At 35.4% G+C, this 21,091-nt stretch overlaps 1 protein-coding gene across 9 annotated transcripts in view; it reads right to left on the reverse strand.

The window, feature by feature from the left end:
- The window catches only part of R3hdm1 (R3H domain containing 1), a 138,633-nt gene that overhangs the window by 57,690 nt on the left and 59,852 nt on the right, over positions 1-21,091 (reverse strand). For 8 of the 9 annotated variants that reach the window (XM_059280934.1, XM_059280937.1, XM_059280931.1 and 5 more), the window contains 6 exons: positions 17,327-17,441; positions 16,282-16,360; positions 6,556-6,615; positions 6,331-6,471; positions 2,393-2,501; positions 2,205-2,300 (listed from right to left, as the gene is read on the reverse strand). In XM_059280934.1, the coding sequence (XP_059136917.1) occupies positions 2,205-2,300; positions 2,393-2,501; positions 6,331-6,471; positions 6,556-6,615; positions 16,282-16,360; positions 17,327-17,441 (600 nt within the window). Of the gene's footprint in view, positions 1-2,204; positions 2,301-2,392; positions 2,502-4,561; positions 4,695-6,330; positions 6,472-6,555; positions 6,616-16,281; positions 16,361-17,326; positions 17,442-21,091 lie in introns of those variants that run through there. The other variant, XM_059280939.1, reaches the window with a different exon arrangement.

The raw sequence follows: 21,091 nt of genomic DNA on the forward strand, positions 1-21,091 counted from the left end.
AATACACAAACTCATCTGTATAACAATGGTAACAAGAAAAATAGTATACAGTAACTTTAAGAGTACGCTCCCAAGTGATGGAGAGATGACTTAGCTGCTAAAGGCCAGGCTTAAAACTAAAAATATGAGAGTACACCCCCAAAAAGATTCAATGAATGACAATGGAATTTTTCATGGCTTGGAGACACTATGATTATTTTTAATAGACATCTATCTTAGAAGCCATTCACTGCCAAAATGAATTTGAAATTTAAATAGTCTTCTTAAAATTGATTAATTCAATTTCATTATTCATATATTTAAGGTCTACAGATTCTCTCTTATTCACACATATTTGATTAGCAGTGATCAAAAGCTGATGGAGGGACTGGGAAGATGACTCAGAAGGTAAAGGCACCTGGCCAAGTCAGAAGACCTGAGTCCAAGCCCTATAACCCACACAATGAAAGTTCAGAACCAACTCCTGAAAGTTGTCTTCTGACCTTCTTTCTCATGCACACGCACATACACAAACAAAGACTGATCAATTCACTATAACACAGTGACCATTCCGATTTGTGATAAGTGGTAACACACAGAATATATGGATAAAGCAGAGGATAAGCAGACAGACCTCAAGGGCCTATAGTCCAATTCCTCCAGTGTCGTCAATCTAATTCAGGCAATGGTCACTTCTGTTTGTATTATTACAAGAGTGTTCTAAATTTGCCCTAGTCATTCACTTTATAGAGCCACCAAAGCAAGCTCTCTAAAATGTAGTTCTTCCCTCTTTCATGACTCCTTGGCACAGGGGTCAGGAACACACAGTCAAATACCTGTTTCTATGAATAAAGATTTAATGGAACACAACTATGTCTATGTATTATGGTAGCTGTCATATCAGAGTCAGTTTTGAGCAAATGCAAATGTGTGGCTCAAGGTGCCTAGAATATTGAGTATATGGCCTTTTACAGAAAGACAAAACAACCCACACTGCAAGTTCAGCTACTTTAACAAACGTTAAGAACCAAGTTCCTGAGTATTTCTCCAGTCTAAAGTTTCCTTACTTATGCCATCTGCCAGGCTATGTTCTGGCTACTCTACATCATTCAGCTCTTTATATTTCAAGGTTTCCCTTTCTGTGAGCCTCTGCAAATACTGATTTTCTACTTGAATTTATGGGTTCTCAGAAGCTTACTCTCTGCTCCCCTCCCCAGTTCAACTTCTGTCTACCGTGACTCTATTACACTTTCATGTGTCTCTGTGATTCACATACCATATTATCTGACAACCTGTTAATGGCAGTATACCATCTAGCTTATAAAACACTGAACAACATTTATCTAATATAGATGTTGAGTTCAGCAGATGTGGATTAAAATTCCTATTCAGTCCTTTTCTAGGTTTATCTATTCTGGCTACTTTACATAGCTTCCTATTGTCTCAGTTTCCTTATACATAAAACACAAATGATAATACTGACCACAGAGGACTGTTTAGTATATAAATCATAACTGTCCATGTATATGGTCTTTAGTGTTCAGCACAGCATTTATTATAAATGCTCAATATTGTTTATTAGAGATTGTAAATTCTTAATTGATAGTCTAAATTTTCATGTTATTTACTGTTTCATTTTGCTTTCAACAAAGGGGATATTTCTATCTGTGGCAGAGGAATCATATATTATATTCATTTACATATCCTTGAAAAGTATTAAGTACTGCAAAGAACAGGTACACAACCAATGTTGGTAAAACCAAATCTATTCATTTTTGGCAAATATGCATAAAATAATCAGTCATGCAGATATTGCTAATATAATCACTTATGAAGTAGATAAATGACTATTACTCTAAAAGATCAGCTAGCTTTATTTTACAAGACACAAGTTTATTTATTAAGGCTAAGCACACTACAAACAACGTAAGATTTATAGTTACTGATGTTGTAAAAACCTTGTTAGTCACAAGCTTTAAAAAAAGTTATAAAAACAGTAACTCATTCCCATCCTCTACTGATTCCTGTAGCCCACCTGTGTTCAATTCTGGTAAAACTTTACAGTATTGTTCCAATATACTTTCAAATTAAGATGAACAATATGCTTACTTAAAAAACATGACCTGACGTGTATGCAACCAATATGGTTAAAAATAGTGCATCAAGAGCTTAGGGGGACTAGAAGGTAGTTACACACAAAGTCCTAAGGGTGAGTCAGCACATACATCTTGGGAAAATATTCTATCTCTAGCTCTCTGGTATTCTTCTTCTCTTTCTTCTATAGATTTGCTTCTTCTGTCGTCTTTTAAACGTATTCTCATCTAAAGAGGCAAAAACAGTTGATTATTAGGAAAATGAACTATTGGTATAATTAAAGCTTGCACTTAAAAGAATGTAGCATTTTTAAGATTACCTGGCTATCATCTTTGTCAAAGCTAGAGTTATCTCTTTTAAGGATGTATCGTTTCTGAAAGTCTTCACCCCTGTCATCCTTAATATGTTCATTAAATTTCTGATCAGGTCTGAAAAAAAGAAAGACAAAGGAAAAAAAATTTTAATGTACAGTATTTACAGAAAAGTGAAACAATACATGCAAGTTAATAAAAAAAAAGTAATGTTGCTATCTATCAATGATACTTAAGATACAATACTATTATCTCACTTATCATAATAAGATTCTCATGAAAAAACACTATGTACAGGATAGTGGAGAGGCACTTTTAAAAACAGCATAGGCTCATACTGTTCGGGTTCAAGTCTAGCTTTTTCACACAGTACTGGCTTTAAGCTATGCGTAAGTATTTTATCTTTTTCTTTCCACTTTCTCATGAGTAAGATGGAAATTATATAATGCATTGACCTTACAGGATTGTTCTAAAGTTGAAATGAATAGTAAAGAAAGAGCATCCAGCAGAACTCTCTCATGGTAATAATACTGAGGAAACTGGGCTTCAAGAGGTTAAAGCACTTATGAAAATGTCCAAGGGTAAGCACACAACTAAGTGACAGTAGGAGCCCATGGAGTCAGACTCCAAGGCTGATATCCTGTCTATGTTATCTATGCACGAACCAAGAAAAAGCAAAGTACTGCATCACATGCATTACACTCTTATAGTCTTCATGCCATAAAATGAAAGCAATCAAGTATTTTGGACTGATTTAAGACACTACTTGAAAATGTATTCAAGTTGCCAAAAAGTCTTAATGACATTAGGGCATAGCTTTCTTTTTTTTTTTTTAACACTAACTGAAACAGGTTAAAAAAGGTAAGCTCTTATGCAGAGATTAACAGTGGAAACTAAAAGAATGACTGTGAAGTTTAGTATGTATTCTGTAGCATACTGGTGTTTTTTTCCAATTAGAAATGCTGCAAGTTTCACTAAGACTTGGAAGACAGATATAAGATTATGGGCCTTACACATTATATTTATGTTAAAATTGACCTCTGCCAATATATTCTGAGCTCCAACAAGTTAATTTGACCAATATTCTATGACTTATTACCATTTTACATTAGAATTACTCTTTTAAAATATAATACTATATAACATTTTAATACATCTAAAGATAATCTAATAAATTACCTATACAGTTATATATAAAACTATATATGCTTATATAAATAATACAATATATATTTTATGTATAGTTCAAATACATGTATACATATAATATAAGCAATATGAGAATACCATGAATAAAATCCATTTTTTGGAAACAGTGTTTCACTGTGTAGCTCTGGTTAGCTCAGAACTTGCTTTGTACTCCCAGAGTCTGCCTGCCTCTGTTTCCTGAGTGCTGGGATTAAAGGTGTGTATCACCATGCCTGGCAATCAATAAACTTTAATCATAAACCCAAGCAATGACATTTCAGCAAACCAAGACCAGATATTTCATTATAAATAGAATAAAAAAACATGGATAAATATTAGTTTCAGTCTAGAGAATGATTTTTCTTTTTGTGATAGGGTCTCACTGTGTAACCTTGGCTGGTTTGGAACTTGCTATGTAGACCAGGCTGACCTCAAACTCAGAAAGATCCCCCGGCCTCTATCCACTAAGTCCTAGGATTAAAGTCATGTGCCACCACACTCAGCTAAATCTACCAAATTTTTAATAAAACATTGTAGCTGACTCCCATGTTATACAAAAGGAGATTTAAAGATGAGAATTATTTAAACAAGATGAAAAAAATCTGTTTTGCAAAATAATGAATGAAACAAGCAGATACAAAAAGAAAAAATCCATATCAAAGTAAAGGAGAAGGTAAGAGCACAACGCTTCATGACCAAAATGATGAGAAGTTTATTTTCTTTAGGAGTTTGAAAGGTTATGTATGTATTTAGTGCTGACCATGACACTATGCCATTTGTCATAGGATGCCTTCATTCAGTATTATTACCTATAGTTGGAGCTGTGCTAAGTCCCATTTTCTTATTTGAGGCATCTGTATTTGAGTGAGAGACTCTAAGTCTAAAGGAAACTCTAGGGTTTAACCAAGGCCCTGGCAACTTTTCTAAGAACAGCTGGATTCCCACACAAAATATGGCAGGCATTTCAGCTAACCTTAAGACTGTCTTACCTCTTTCTTTTAAAGATGCCTGAATTTACTGCCCTGCAATCGGCAACTTCCCGCTCCATTGAGACACCCCAGTGGACACCCGGTTGTTGACATCCACAACACCACTGGTTCAAGGCTGGAGCGGGTAATCTCCCTATGAGGAAAAGGTAAGTTTGTTTTTATTCAATGTGGAGCAGATCTCTAAGGTTTTCTGATTTACAACCTTCTTCAGATCCCAGAAGATATAAAGTAAGAATACAGTGTAACTTCAATGATCTGAAATAGTTAGTTATAATTACATTAACCCATAATTCGCAAATATCTCTGCTCAACTAAATTTTTGATTACCTTCACAAACAGAACCCTAAAACTTTTCTGACATCATTCATAGAATTCAAATAACTGAGGTTACACTGTATTGAAAACCTTAGAGAGTTGTCAGTCAAAATGTTAGTCAAAATGCCTGCTAATGTTCATGTGTTTGGGCATCCAGCAGCTCTGAGTAATGTTGAAAGGTACTGGTTAAAGAGAGTAAGTTCTAGCCACTTTATGTTTCACCTGTATTTTACTGAATACTATCCTACTTTAGTCATTATATAATTAACTGGGAAAAGTTTAATTGGTAAAAGATGTTTCTTTAAGATTAATGGATAGACATGATGAAATTAAATCAGATTTATATTTTCTAATAATTCCTAGAGATTAATGAGGATTTTCCATCCAAGACAACTAGTTTTATTAATTTTTGTTGTAGGAATAGTCATTTAAAATACAAAACACACCTATTTACTTGACAAAGACGGTCTGAAATTGAGGAGCACAAATTTTGCTTCAACAAGCAATATGGCACCTATACTGGCTAAGGCCATGATAATCAAAGGGACTAGATGAATTAAAATATAACCATGAGAGATGAATGATACATAGACAAGACTTATGGAGATATCTGACCTGAGGAAAAGCAGAAATAATAATGAAGTGAAGGACATCACACATGGCACTTCCCATTGATTGCTACTTATCATCTTAGGTGCCTTTCAACATAAACGAAAATGATACAGAGAATACTTTTGCACCATGTGCTGGCACAGGCCTATAATCCCAGTGCTACAGAGAATGAGACTAGAGGACTTTTTTTATAATTCAAGGGGTTGAGACCAGATCCTTGAACATTTCTAGGTAAGTGTACTACTGAGCTGTAAGCCCAGCCTTTTAAAAGTTAATTACTTTTAAAACAAAGGGCTCCTTCTAATCATTTAAAAATTCTCCTCAGTAAATCAGATATGGCCCAAGAAAGGAACACAGCAGTATGGAAGACACTACACTAACCAAGAGTTCCAGTTTCTTCACATGTGAGGTAGAAAAAGGAAAAAAAATAAAAAGACAAAAACAAAAACAAACCAACAAAACAAAACAGGATTTTGGAAATGATAATAAACTGGTAGACTGATAGAAGGGCGTCAAAACCTGCTCAATGTTTTCTTTCTTTTTTTTTAATTATTTAAACAAAATTGCCTGAAGGTGGCCATGGATACCTAAATTAACTTTAAAAATTCATCAAGAGAGTGGTTGTCAAACATGGCTGATAATATGTCCTCCAAGGTTTTTGTTGTTGCTGTGTCTCAGACAAGGCTCCTCTCCCTCATCTGAATCCAGGTATGCATTTTGTTTCTAGTGAGATAAATATACTTTTTGGCTCTATCACACAAAGTTATGGAATTTATCACAAATGGAAGGTGCTGTAGGAAGGCAAGTATTAGTCCACAGACAACCTAACTTTGGACACTTACATTCTCGTGTTACTAGTTTTGTTCACTATGACAGACTTTCCACTCTGATCAACATTATGGTCTAATCCAAAGTAGGCAGCCACTCTGTGTAACAGCATCCTGTGGTAAGATGTCATTGGGGGAAACTTCTTACGTGGGGACCTGAAGGAAGAGTAAACAGCTAAGTTAATAAGTCAAGGAGAATTATAAAGACAATTTCTTTTCTTGTTAAATGTCAGAACTTACTCATTATTACCAATGAAATCTAAAATTTCTTGTTCCAATTTCAGCAGCATCATTCTGTCCCTGAAAGAAAGCATGGAGACTCTTACATGTAAAACTTAGCATTGAAGTAATCATAAATGTCAACAGGCTATGAAACTTATAGCTAATTTCCCCCTAAAAACAACATACTCAAGAGATACCACAAGCTTGATGCTATAAATATATAAGCTTCCTAAAAAAAGAAAAGTTAAGAGAATGAAAGATGATTTTTTTCAGTGTAACTTTTTATGTGGACATACATTAATGTGGACAGGACAGTGTACATCCTAAGAGTTCAACTATATTATCTTTAGCTCCTCAGAAACAGTGCTCTAAAGAACACGAGATGTTATTGATAGTAACGAATACTCCTAAGGCAATCCAAGGTTCTTACTCCTCATTCTCTAAGTTGCTATTATGTATTTTTAAGATTTTGAGAAAACATCTCAGACAATCAAAATGAAGCAAAGACATTCACCATCTAAAATGAATCAGTACTCCAGTAACCATCTACATGTGTTCCTTTGGATGGCTAGCATCCTAGTCAGGGCACTGAGGCTGTAACAACTCAATGGAATCATTCCTCTTGGTTCTTTTGGGGTTTTTTTTTGCTGTTTTTTTTTTTTTTTTTAAAGACAGGGTTTTTCTCTGTGTAACAGCCCTGGTTGCCCTGGGACTAGCTTGGTTGACCAGGCAGGCCTTAAACTCACTGAGATCCATCTGCCTCTGCCTGCTGGGATTAAGGGTATGCCACCACGGCCTGGCTCCTCTTGGTTCACAAACACTGAAAATATGGCTCTAGGGTTTTCCTCTACTCACTGCAGATTTCATGTGGAAAACAAAAGAAAATACCTCACAGAAACTTAGAAATAGCTTTACAGACTGTCAAGATTTTAAATTCAAGAAAGCAAGGCCCAAGGAGTTCTCTAAAATAAACACTACAGAGAAGAACCTTCTAAAATTTAACACAAGAGCTGAAGCTGCTTCTTGGGTCATTTAAAAGTCCGTGCATCAATACTGAGTTTGATCCTCCCCATGTACTGCAAAACAAATCCCATAAAACTGAATAATAAATACCTTTAGTTTATTCATTTATGCAACAAAAAGTTAACCGTATACATTTATAATATGTACAAAAAGAGAAAACTATGCTTACAATATTTCAACAATTTAAAACCCAAATCAAAAAAAAAAGTACATTTCAATGCAAATTCTATTAACATTCATTTTTGCCCTCTGACCTGATTCTTTTTTCTATTCCTCATCTTAATAAATGGGACCACCTTCTATTTACTGTGGTAGGAGAGAATGAGAACTTTAGGTTGGTTACATCCTATGTGTCTGTGTGTGATGGGGAAGCATCAGAGAGAGTATGTATACTTGCTCTTGTGAGCATGCACACACACACACACACACACACACACACACACACACACACATATATGCACACACAGATTTCAAGCTGGCTTGTCTTTCTTGATGACTTTCTACATTTTTCTTTTTCTTTTTTTCTTTTTTTTTTTTTAGACAGGGTCTTTCACTAAACCTGAAGTTCAGATTTGTTAGACTGGCTGGCTTGTGAGCCCCTAATATTATCCAGTCTCCACCTCCCAGCACTGGGACTACAGGCATGCCCAGCTTTCTTTCTTTTATTTTTTAAAAAAGATTTTATGCCAGACATGGTGGCATACACATTTAATCAAAGCACTCTGGAGGCAGGGGCAGGAGGATCTCTGTGAGTTCCTTGACAGACAAGGATACACAGAGAAACCCTGTCTTGAAAACAACAACAACAACAAATTTTATTTATATATATATATGTGTATGTATGAATGCAAGTCTGTGGAGGTTCTTGGAAGCCAGAAGGTGTAGTGATTCCCTGGGGCTGGTGATAGTAAGAGGCCCAGTGAGTCCTGGGAACCAAATTCTTGTCCCACCAATTGCTCCTAACCAAGGTGACATCTCTGCAGTCCCTAAAGCTTGGTTTTTGACATGAGTGCTGGGATCCAATGTAGGTGATCATGTTTGTGTAGCAAATACTTTACCTACTGAGCAATCTCTCTACTCCCATTTTTTTCCTACTGACTTTTCCCCCTCTTCTTTTAAAAGACAAGATCTTACTGACTTGTCCAGGCTGGCCTTGAACTCAAGCTGAGATCCAGAAAGTTCCTGAATTTGTGATTTCCTACCTCAGCCCCCCCCCCCCCCCCCCCCTTGAGTAGCTGGTATTGCAAACCTGTATCATTCGGCCCAAATTATTTTCTTGTTTTTTTTTTTTTTTTTTTTTTTTTTTTTTTTGGTTTTTTGAGACAGGGTTTCTCTGTGTAGCTTTGCGCCTTTCCTGGAACTCACTTTGTAGACCAGGCTGGCCTCGAACTCACAGAGATCCGCCTGGCTCTGCCTCCCGAGTGCTGGGATTAAAGGCGTGCGCCACCACCGCCCGGCACTTCTTGTTTTGTTTTTAAAGATAGTCTTGTTACATAATCCTGCCTACTTCAAATTTAAGTCTCTTACTTCAGCCTCCTGAATTCTCAGATTACAGGTGCACATCACCGCATTCCACACCATACTCGATATAATTCTCCTAGTGAGTTAATTATTGCTGCAAATTTTATTTGCCTTCTTTGGGTCAACTGCCACACTCCTGTGTCCTAGCAATCAGGATTTCAATATTGTCCTTGTTCTGGTCTAACCTGTTCTATGTGGAGCATGCATAATAGTCTTGTAAGAATACAAGTAACAACAGCATTCCTTTGGTTTAATCTGTAAGAGGTTCCCATTGCTCTTAGAATTCAAAATCTGCAATATTCCTACAAGATAGGCATGAGCTGGGCTTCATTTCCAGATGAACTCACAAAATTCTTATTATTGTGGACTACTCCTATTCTACCCCATTCCTTAAGGACCTCTTACACTACCTTGTTCCTTCAGCTGTTTGCCCAGAACACCCTTTAATAATCTCTTAAAACTTTCATATTTTAAAAACATGCATCATAGTTATCATTATATAAATATATGGATTGTATATAATATACAGGTTCTAAACAAATTACATTTTGCATGAAATAAAACTATTTCATAAAGTCCTTACAAAATCTTCTTCCATTAAATTTGGTGAGATTGAGGACTTTTTCTTCCACAGACTCTCCCCCATGAAACAGACTTATCTGATTAACTGTTAGGTCTTCTTTTTCTTTAAATTTCTTTTTATTTTTAGACTTACTGACTTTATCTGATGCGAGTGCAGAAGTCATCAGTGTGGAACGGGAGTTAGGGAAGTTTGTTCTTAAGCACTGAGCCACTGCTTCAGCCCCTAAGATCCTCTTTTTCATGTGAACTTTTGGAGGTCAAGTTACTTTGACATGATGTAACTTTCAGTAATTTTTCCATTCTTATAAACTGTCTTACTAAAGATAGAAACTAAGAAGCAGCAGTTTATTTAAAAGAATTCACTGAGTAGTACACTTAAATTGGTTTTCTATATACGAAATAAGTAGCTGATAGAAGATATTTCAAATGTTCTTTGGGTTGAATGTGCTGCAATTAGAGAAACAAAATGAAATCTACTAATTTTATAAGCCACTGATAGACAGTCAGGCTTTTCTTACCTAAAATGGTAACCTATCGATTGTAGTTAGATTATTTTAAACTAACTCTTAGTAGGATGTACTACAGACATAAGAAGCAGTAAGTTTCCCAAGGTCTTAATTTTACACATTTGGCTTTTTATTCACTGTAGTAGTTCAAGATCATAAATTTTCAAATTGATAAACAAAGTTATAAGTATTTTGGTAATAGACATAAGCTAAAAAGTAAACTAATATATGCTATCATTAAACCTATAAAAACAAGGATGCCAATCAAAATGACAAAAAAACTACTTAAAGTTAAATAAAGGAGCAATAATACATGAGTTTCCAGTGTCCTAGTCACTGGAATAGCCCTAACTTTAGAGGCAGCATGGCAAATTCACCAAGCAGAAAACAAAAATGCTCCTCAGGTCACCTCCCACTCAATGCTTCGTGCTCCTGGTCAAACTTCTGCATCATGTGACAAATAGAGTGACATAACATTACTCCAATCAAAGCAATTTTTAGAAGTACTTTACAAAAACACAGAACTAAATATGAGCAAACCCAAATTACTTAAAAGAAAATATTTCTTACCAAGAGTAATCCACTAATCTTGCTTCCTCCTCCATTAGTTTACACACTATAGCTACCTGTAATACTTTCCTACTTATTAAACTCAAACATGGGGGGCTGGGTAGACGGTTCAGGAGTTAAGAGCACTGGCTGCTCTTCTACAGCACCCAGGTTCAGTTCCCAGCACCCACATGGCAGCTCACAACTGTCTGTAACTCCAGTTCCAGAAGATCTGACACCCTCATGTAGAAATACATGTAGGCAAAACATCAATGCATGTGAAATTAAAAAAAAAAAGAAAATTAAACTCAAACGTGGCTATAAAACCAACAATGTGTAAAGTTATGGCAGTAAATGTAAATAACTCTGTCAAACACACTTTTTCACGTTCCTTGCTTCAAGTGTGTAATGACTAGCTAGTAAGGCCACAGAAAACATTTCTTGCCAACAGAAAATTTAGATACTTCATTCTTTACCAGTTCAAATGAAGTTTAATAGTCTGAGAATTAAACGAGAGGATTTAATGATGTAAAGGAACAAAACTGGAAGGGCTGGGGTTACAGCTCAGCTTAGTATGCATGAGGCCCACAGTTCAATCCCCAGAACAGCTAAAAATAAAAAATAAAAATATAGTGCTAGTCAAACAGCTCAGTAGGTTAAAGAGCTTGCTGCCAAGCCTAATGACCTGGTGGGATCCATGTGGTGGGAGGAGAGAACCAACTTGGACAAGTTCTTCTGTGACCTACGCCTAGCCACAATGTAATGCACACCCCCTATACACACACCAAATAAATAAATAATAAATAAGTAAATAAATGCAGTAATAGAAACATATATTTAGCATCTACTAGAATTCTCTAGGACACACTCAATTGTGAAACTTTTAGTGGAAATCTGCTGTACTTAATTGTGTATCAAGTACTAATAATCGTCTGCTTCATTGAGAGTTCAGCCATTTAGCAAAAAATTAAATCCCTACAAACACAATGACATTAGTAGTAACTTATACATCAGGCACTAAATGAATTATTCCCCCATTTGTTAGCTTAAATAAAACTGCATATACAGAAGAAATAAAGCACTGATAAAGCTGCAATATGGGTGAGCACTGAAAACTATACTAAATGAAGACCATGTATTTGATAAGTTGATTAAAATGATGGTCCAGAAGAGGAAAAAATACAGGAACAGAAAACACATTAGAAATTCAGGAGTAATCTATTAATTTTATTATTAGCACAGTGACAGATAAAGGGTGCTCTTTTTTTTAAGAGAAGAAAAAGCTCTAAAAACTTTGATAGCTCCAAACACCTGTGAATATACCAAAAGCCTTAAACCACACATTAAAAAGGTTAAACAGATAATTTAAAAAGCTGTTATATTTGTAAACAAAAATAGAATCACATAATAGAAAATGTCCCTGGGTTTTGTTTGGTTGTTTTTGATAAAGGTTAAGAAGAAAGTTTTACCCACTTGGATCTTACTCAGACTAGCTGTGTATATCCTATCTTCCCATTTATTCCTGAGTCCACTCAGTTCTGCAGGAAAAATATGTTAAGGTAGCCAGCAGCTTTCTACTTTCCCATTCTAATGGGATATTTTCAGGTATATCTATTTATCTCTTTGTTGTTTTATCTTCTGTGAAACTGTTATCTTGATGTAGAAGAAACTCAAAATAATAGAATTAATATAAAAAAGGATTTCCTAATAGATTTGCTTAGAAGACATTAAATCACACAAAGTAGAATTTAGCTAAGGGAACACATCCCTCCAAACACTCCAAAATTTATAATGGCAGGATATAGACAACTGTTCCCAGGACTGACTAGCCATGAGACCCATCCTCAATGAGCATGCCTCTAACAGTGGTTCTCAACTTGTGGGTTGTGACCCCTTTAGGGTCGAATGACCCTTTTATAAGGGTCACATATCAGATATTTACATTATAAATCATAACAGTAGCAAAATTACAGTTATGAAGTAGCAACAAAATGATTTTATGGTTGGGAGTGACCACGACATGAGGTTGCAGTATTAGGAAAGTTGAGAACCACTGGTCTAGCAGGAAGCTCCAGGGAGCAGCACAAGGGGCCTGCCATAAAGACTCTAGCTCTCTTGAGAAATACGTAATTCTTCCAGATGGGCAAGATAATCCCGGGTAATAACTATTCAAAAAGGACAACACTGGTGTACTAAAGAAATAATTCTGACAATATCTTTGCTATGTAAATCTCCCATCTAACTAGGTGGCCAGACTCAAGAGTCTCTCGTCTCTGTTTAAGCTGTTTAAAGTGTAATCTGGGGTTGGGACCTAAGAGATTTGAGGATGATAGTATATGTGAACGCTAAAGCCTCAGTTGTATGTAAGTTAGCAAAATCTTCAAAGGCCAGCTTCTTTTGGGCATTAGCCACAGCCAGACATAAGTTTTTTCAGTAAAGAGCTTTATTTTATTAATCTCTAAGAGTGATTTCTCACTGGGAAGGCAGATTATTTCTATAACATTCTGGCTGACATCTAGGCCAAATATCCTTAGGATTCTTCTGTCAGCTTTTGAGATCAAGTCCTTCCCTTCATGTCTACCTTTTAAACTTAAGCGTTTTAAGATAATTTTGTTCTTATCATTTGTTTAAATACCTCTGGGTAAACTCATCCCCATTAAGCTTTATCTTTACTGAGGACTTCACAATCTGTAACTCACTGCTGACTCTTTCTCTTGATGACTGGAGCCTTTTAATTGTCTATCCTGTTCTACTGTTGCCTGCCTCTTAACTTTCAGTTGTGAGACTGGCTATTAGCTCAGTCAGAAACATAGCATGCTAATCTCAGTAGCATTCCACATTGAAATAATCATCATTTCCTAACATAATTATTTCCTGAATATCGTTCAAACCTGCCTCCCCGGCTCTGCCCTCATACTAGGGATTGAAACTTGGGCCTCATAAATATTAGTCAAGTATTCTATCACTGAGTTATATTCACAATTTTTCTCTATATTGAGATTTTAAGGCTTCCCAGCTAGCCTTGAATTTGTGATCTATGTGACTCAGTCTCTAGGGTAGCTGAGACTGCAGGACTATACTAATAAGCCTAGTAGTACTTCTCTATTTGTTATGGTTTCCAGCCACTCTTTCTTTATGGTATTTTTTTAAAAATTTATTTATTATGTATACAGCATGTATGATTGCAGGCCAGAAGAAGGCGCCAGATTTTGTTACAGATGGCTGTGAGCCACCATGTGGTTGCTGGGAATTGAACTCAGGACCTCTGGAAGAGCAGTTAGTGCTCTTAACCTCTGAGCCATCTCTCCAGCCCCTCTTTATGGTATTTTGACAAAGAAATCTCTCTAAATGCCCCAAAAAAGTATTCTTTAAAAACACCAATCTCGCCGGGCAGTGGTGGCGCATGCCTTTAATCCTAGCACTTAGGAGTTTGAGGCCAGCCTGGTCTACAGAGTAAGATCCAGGACAGGCACCAAAACTACACAGAGAAACCCTGTCTCAAAAAAACAAAAATGAAACAAAACAAAAGAAACACCAGTCTCATTATATAGTATTATTGTTCTATTTAAAATCTGGCAATTACTCAAGTTAGCATGCTATGCCCAGTAACTCTTAAGTAATTCACACAATTTCAAGGAGAACAGTTTTCATTGGTCACTGTTGCATTCACAGGTCTTTTTTAAAACATCCCTGATGTCCTATGGTTTTCAAAATCTGCTGGGACATAAAAACAAACAAACAAACAAACAAACAAACAAACAACAATAATAAAAACATAGGTTGAGTCCTTTGCTATTTGTTTATGCTTCATTTTGTATGTTGAGACAGGATTCCATATTGTAGCCAATGACCTGTAACCTGTAGCAATCCTCCTTTCTCAGTCATATAAATGTTAACCATGCTGGGCAAGGATGGCACACGCCTTTAAGTCCAGCACTCTGGAGGCAGAAGTAGGTGGATTTTTTGAGTTCAAGGCCAACCAGGTCTACAGAGTTGAGCTCCAGGACAGCCAGGGCTACACAGAGAAACCCTATGTATAGAAGAACAAAAATAAACAAACAAATAAGCAAGTGTCAGCGGCAATGCCCTGCTTGTCCTGTTGTAGCACACGCGCCTTCCTTCCCCCCCTCCCTCCCCCCCTCTCAGATTTTTATTTTATATATATGTGTGTGTGTATGACTGTGTGACTATATATCCTGCGTGGGTGCCCCCGGAAGTCAGAAGAAGATGTTAGATATCCAGAAGCTGAGTCACAAACAGTTGTGAGCTGCCTTATGTGAGTGGGTGTTGGGAACTGAACTTGAGTCCTCTGGAAGAGAAGCCAGTGCTCTTAACTGCTGAGCCAGTCCCTAGCCCCTCCCTCTGGTTTTTACAGCAGCTCAAACAATCTCCTTTACAATATTTATTATACTTTAATTAATTAGCATGTTTCTCTAGCAGAGACAGTAATATCTTCCTCATATTTACAGAAAATGTCAGTAAGTTTCTGTTCAGTGAACTCATGAATCTATCTTTCTACTGAGATTACTAAGAAATAAAATTGAAACAAGAAAGAAAGAGTCATGTAGAACTGCTTGTCTTCTTGTTCACTTCAGACCTATGATCCTTCAGGTCTCATCACTGAAGTAAGACCACTCTTTAAAAATTATTTTTTTGAGATTGCAATATAATTACATCATTTCCTCCTCCCCTGTCCTCCATCCAAACCTTCCTATATACCCTTCCTTGTTTTCTTTCAAATTCATAGCAAAAGAGACCATTTTTAATTTTGGTGGATGTCCTTCAGGAGCTAAGTACAAAAATTGAAAATCAAGTTGAGTAGCAGACACAGCAAATTTGATGAGAGCAACAGTCAATAATCACAGCTGAACAAAGTCCCAGAGAGACAAAAGACACTACTCACATCCCCTCCCAGGTGCTCCTTCCTGCTGACACTGTCTCTCATCTTTATTCCACTGTTACATAACTACCACACTGCTAAGCTAATAACTGGAGGAAAGGTTCTCAACCTTGGTATCTTTTACCCCAGGAAAGTGTTGGTGAGGTGCATTATGGGTCCTTAAAGGTCCCTGCCAGAAAGTTTAAAAGTAATCACCTCCTATGCTAAGCAAAATGGAATTCCCAATTCAAATGTTGACTCAAATGAGCAGTGTAAAAAGCTTTTGATTGGAAGTTTATAATCTAAACAAGAAAAAACAAGATTTACTCATAATGAGTTACGTATACAGAGTTCTTACTTGGATGGAGGATGTTATGGAAAGACACTCATGATTAAATCTCTCTCAACCACAATTCAGAGTCTAAATGTATTGGTAACCTTGTATTTCTGAAAATTCCTAAAGAATAGGAATGATTTGCACATCATTATAACATGCATAATGCAAAGATATTTATACATCTGCATTTAGTAGACCAACATCTTATTCCTAAGAAACTAAAATGTTTCTGTTATATTCCATAGAGCTACAATTTTATCCTAATATTTGAACTCAATAATGAAAACATATATAGCAAGGTTATGGTACTCTAGAAACAATGTAAACCTTATAAATTTAATTTTTACCTGGGATTGTTTTTTAATGTATTTACTAAAAATTCATGTAGATCTATGCCAGTTGAATCAGTGTATTCTTGACTGGAATCTAAAAAACAACAACACAAAAACCCAGTATAAAGTTGTTTACCACAAATCCCTTTCCCTTTTGTACATTATGTCTATCTTAAGTAAAATGAGATGCCCCATGAAGAAAAAAAAAAAAAAAAAGACGAAGTAGGAAAAACAAATTTATGATAAAGGCAGATGACCACTATTTTTCAACTTACATATATATTTATGACATGGGCTGATATAACTTCATGAACATACACATTCTTAAACTTAATGTCAGACTAAATTTATCCTGATTTCTTTAACATTCCTCATGTACTCATATTCTCATATTCAAACATGTTAGTCAGGTAAAAAACTGAATGATTTTGATAATGATTTCTATCTGTAGCAAATTTAAAGAGCTTAATTCACTTGAATGTATATAAGTAGAAATAGTAATTTGGAAGAATTTTAGTTCTAAAATTAATTACTTAAGATTCTTGAAATTCAGTGCCAAAGGTCTGCTTTAAAAAAATTTCCCAAATATTCATGTGTATTTAATCCCTTAAATGTAATATCCTGGTAATACTGGTCAACACAACAGCGTTTATAAACTAGTAAGAACATTTTTATTGCACTGCAGTACTCAATGATCCTTAAAACTTTTTATGAAGACAAACATTCTGGGGTTTCCAACAATATTCTTAATATGACACCAGTTCTTTGTATTGAACAATATAACACAAACTATGATTCTGGCATTTGAACATGAGTGAGACTGGAAAGGGACTTTGATGACCATTCTTCTTAGTAACTGAGATTTATGTTACAATTTTTGGTTAGAGAATCTTAACATTATACATACCCATGACATACCAGATGAGTAAATATTACATCATCCCTCCGGTCTGCTATGCCATTTTCAATATAGATATGTGACATGTGTTATTCAAGGGGTAAGGAATTATTGATAATGAAACTAAACTTTTATCTAAAAAATAAAGAATAAATTACTAACCTCTTGATAACATTTTTCTGGGCAACTTATCACTGGCTTTTTCTTTATCTGTTTCATCTTTTGAGGGCTTTTCCTCTTTTTCAAATGATTGTGTTAACTGGATTTGAATTTTTTCCTGTTGAAAGGAAAAATTAGTTATTCCATGAAAATATAAACTAATTCAATATTAAGTATTGGCATTTCCTGAGTAATTCAAAACTGTATGAAGGACAAAAAGGACAAGAAATTTTCATTTCATCCAATTAAAACTTATAAATTAGAAATCAACTTAAGCCAGGTGTGGTGGCATGGGGCCTTTAATATGGCACTCACAGGCAGAGACAGGCGAATCTATGAATACCATGAATTCGAGGCCAGCTTGGTCGACATAGTGAAACCCCATCTCAAAATAAACAAACAGAAAAGAAACTTAAAAAGTGTCTTGAGAAAAAAGGTGAAAACAGTTTGTTCAGTCAGGTATGGTGATACACGCCTTTAATCCCAGCATTCAGGAAGCAGAAGCAGGTGGATCTCTGAATTTGAGATCAGTTTGGTCTACAGAGTGAATTCCAATCCATCCAGGAACATAGTAAGGTGCTGTCTCAAAACCAAAACCAAAACTACACCTAATATGCTCATCTGAATGTATCAATTAAAGCAGACCTTTAAAATTGTTTTGGAGAAAATATATGTTTCCTGTTATGGTTTTACTGCATTTATTTACAAAACACCCTAGAGATCAGAACTGAGGTCTTCTTGACCTATTTATTGTTCCAGTGGAGATGCTCATCACAATTATCAACCATGACAAGAGAAACACGTTAATATCAGGAAAATAACAAAATTTTTGAGATAGTGTCTAATGTATCCTAGGCTTGCTATACAGAGGAGAATGACTCTGAATGTCTAATCTTCTTGCCTCTAACTCCCAAGTGCTGGGATTACAAGTGTGTCTCATCTGACTCATGTATTACTAGGGATGGAACCCAGGGTTTTGTGCATGCTACAAGCACTCTACCAACTGAGCTACATCCCTAGCCCAAGTTTAATTTTTTGAGTATCCCATATAAGCACACTCTCTTTCTCTTGCAAGACAAAATGTAAGCAGAAAAGTTTTCAAAATCATGGCACCTCTTTTCTGACTTGAGATTTATGTATCACTGTGCCTCCTTTAATCACTACCCAGCTGTTTTAGAAAGATATCAAATAAGATTATGTTCCTTCCTGAAACATGTAACAGCAATAAAGCAGCCATACTGTTAAAGACCAAAATGGAGAATAATCTTATATTGAAAATAACGTCATTAAAGCAATTTTAGAACCAGCAGAGGTTATTAGGAAATCAATTTATATACCCTGAAAGGCAAAGATTATGTTGAGCTATGTTTATTCAGGTAACATTACAAGAAATATACAATAAACGTCAGGCTATTTCAACTAAAGATAAAAGTGTGGACTAGTCTTAAAGACTAAATTATACTTTTGTTCATTACTTAACTTTTCTAGATAGTAGTAGCAGAAGTGGATACAAACATCAGGATTCTCAAACTTATTGCCAGGAGAATTTCTCTTAAACTTCCTCTCCATCACACAGAAAATTATTTTCAAAACAACTGCTAGTAGAATTTCAGTTATAGATATAAAACAGTAAGATAATTAGATACTGTTTTCTTTTTCATTTTTTCTTCCAAATTTCTTGTTCAAATTTCAGGGCCTGGGGATACTGCTCAGTGATAGAATGATGCTCAGAACACACAGGCAACGCCAGCCATTGGAAGTTTCTACCAGGATGACCAACTCCTGTTTTCTGCCTTTTCTGCCTTGCTTATCAAACACAGTATGTCACATTTGTGACTTTGATTTATTTCTAAACTTGTTCTGTTTCTATTCTCCCCACAGTTTTCAGATATTTGTAAATGGCTATAGAATTAATTTTTAGGACAACATTTAGGAGTTTTCCTTCTTTGAAGCTTCTGACTACTATCACTGGACAGTCCAATGAAATGTATGTAGGAGAAAAGACTCCACCCTGAACTCGTAGGCCCTGACTAAAAGGTGCTTCCAATGACTTCCATTTCACTTCTAAATTATTTCCTCTGAGTCATAGATATTAATTTATAGATACTATATTTTACAACTCTAGTAGAGAAGGCTGGTGTCTTGTCATCAGCTGATCCTGTTTTCAGTACCTGCATAAAGAAAACCCATTCTAAATGCTGAAGGTGGCAATGTAAACTCTTCTAACTATAAATAATGGGAACATGTACACAGAAAGCTGCAATTTCTTTACTCTTTACTATGGCATTTATAACATCTGTGATTAAGGTCATTTCCCTATTACAAACTCTCACCACACATGAATGACATCTCTCTTATAATTGCTTCTCAATGTTTTTTATAATGAGTTTTATGCCATATTAATTCACCAAAAATTAACATACCATGAAGAGAAATAGTTGGAAATTGTATCAAGGGTGAAAAAAGATAGCAGAACATGTATTTTCTAGGTCCCTTTCAGGTGCATTTTAGTCAACTTAAAACATGAAAAAGAAGTTTCTACTTTAAACAAAAATATATCTTGTAAATAGAGAGACAATAAGATATTATTAACCAAATGAAAAATATTATGTTTAAAAGAAACAACATAGTAAGTGGAATAACTGAATTCTGACATATCTTATACGGATAGTGTAACTTTTTAAAATGTAATACACAATCTGTGATCAATATATGTCCTAATAGCTGACATATATCCTGTAAGTATTTTTCAGAGGAATTTTTACTACATAGGTTTCTGTAGTATTACAAGACAAGCCCCAATGCCCCCAACATTTTTCACATAAGGTAAAATAAACAGGAAATTAAAAAAAAAAAAAAGATCACAACACAGTTTTTCTCAGAAGGTATAAACTTCTCTGTATCAATATACTCTTGAATGGCCACTCCTTTCTATTTCCTCAAACTTCCTGGATCATTAATGCCATGATGCTAAGATAGTACAGCACTTTGTCAACAGAATGAGGAAATGAACTTTCAAAACACACTCCATGAACAACCATATTCTTTAATCTTACTTATAAAAGAAATTGCCAAGCTGGGCAGTGGTGGCGCACACCTTTAATCAAGGCAGATCTCTTGAGTTTGAGACCAGCCTGGTCTACAGAACAAGTTCCAAGACAGCCAGGGCTTTTACACAGAGAAACTCTGTCTTGAAAAAAAAAGAAAGAAAGAAACAAACAAACAAACAAAACCAAAAAATGAAATTCCTTTAAAGATTTTGCTCCATTTATTTTTATGTGTTTTGCATGTGCGTCTCTGCATCCCATGCATGTCTAGTGCCATGAAGAACAGAAGAGGTGTCACATCCCTTGAAACTGGAGTTAAAGATGATTTTGAGCTGCATTTGGGTGCTGGGAATTAAATCTGGGTCCCCTCCCTGGAAAAGCAGCCGGTGCTCTTAACTGCTAAGTCATCTTTCCAGCCCATAAGAGAACTTTTAAAAATTGCTTTCAAAGAACAATTTTATTGGTTTTTTTTCCCTTTCAGACTATGTCATAACTCACTAGCTTTACTAACAATCAGCCATGTTATGCTTAATATGAAGCAACCACATTCTGTAAAACAAAGTGCCCAAAGGGTTAAGCTTAAAAGTATTCTTTGCTAGGAAAATGTTATTGCTAAATACATTCAATCAAATACATACATATGTATATTTTATATAGCTCCAATGAAAAAAATAAGAATTTAATTTTTCTTGCATCTTAGAAATAAAATCTAGTGATTTGT

The sequence above is a fragment of the Peromyscus eremicus genome, chromosome 15, assembly GCF_949786415.1.
Source record: "Peromyscus eremicus chromosome 15, PerEre_H2_v1, whole genome shotgun sequence".
Taxonomy (NCBI): Eukaryota; Metazoa; Chordata; class Mammalia; order Rodentia; family Cricetidae; genus Peromyscus; species Peromyscus eremicus.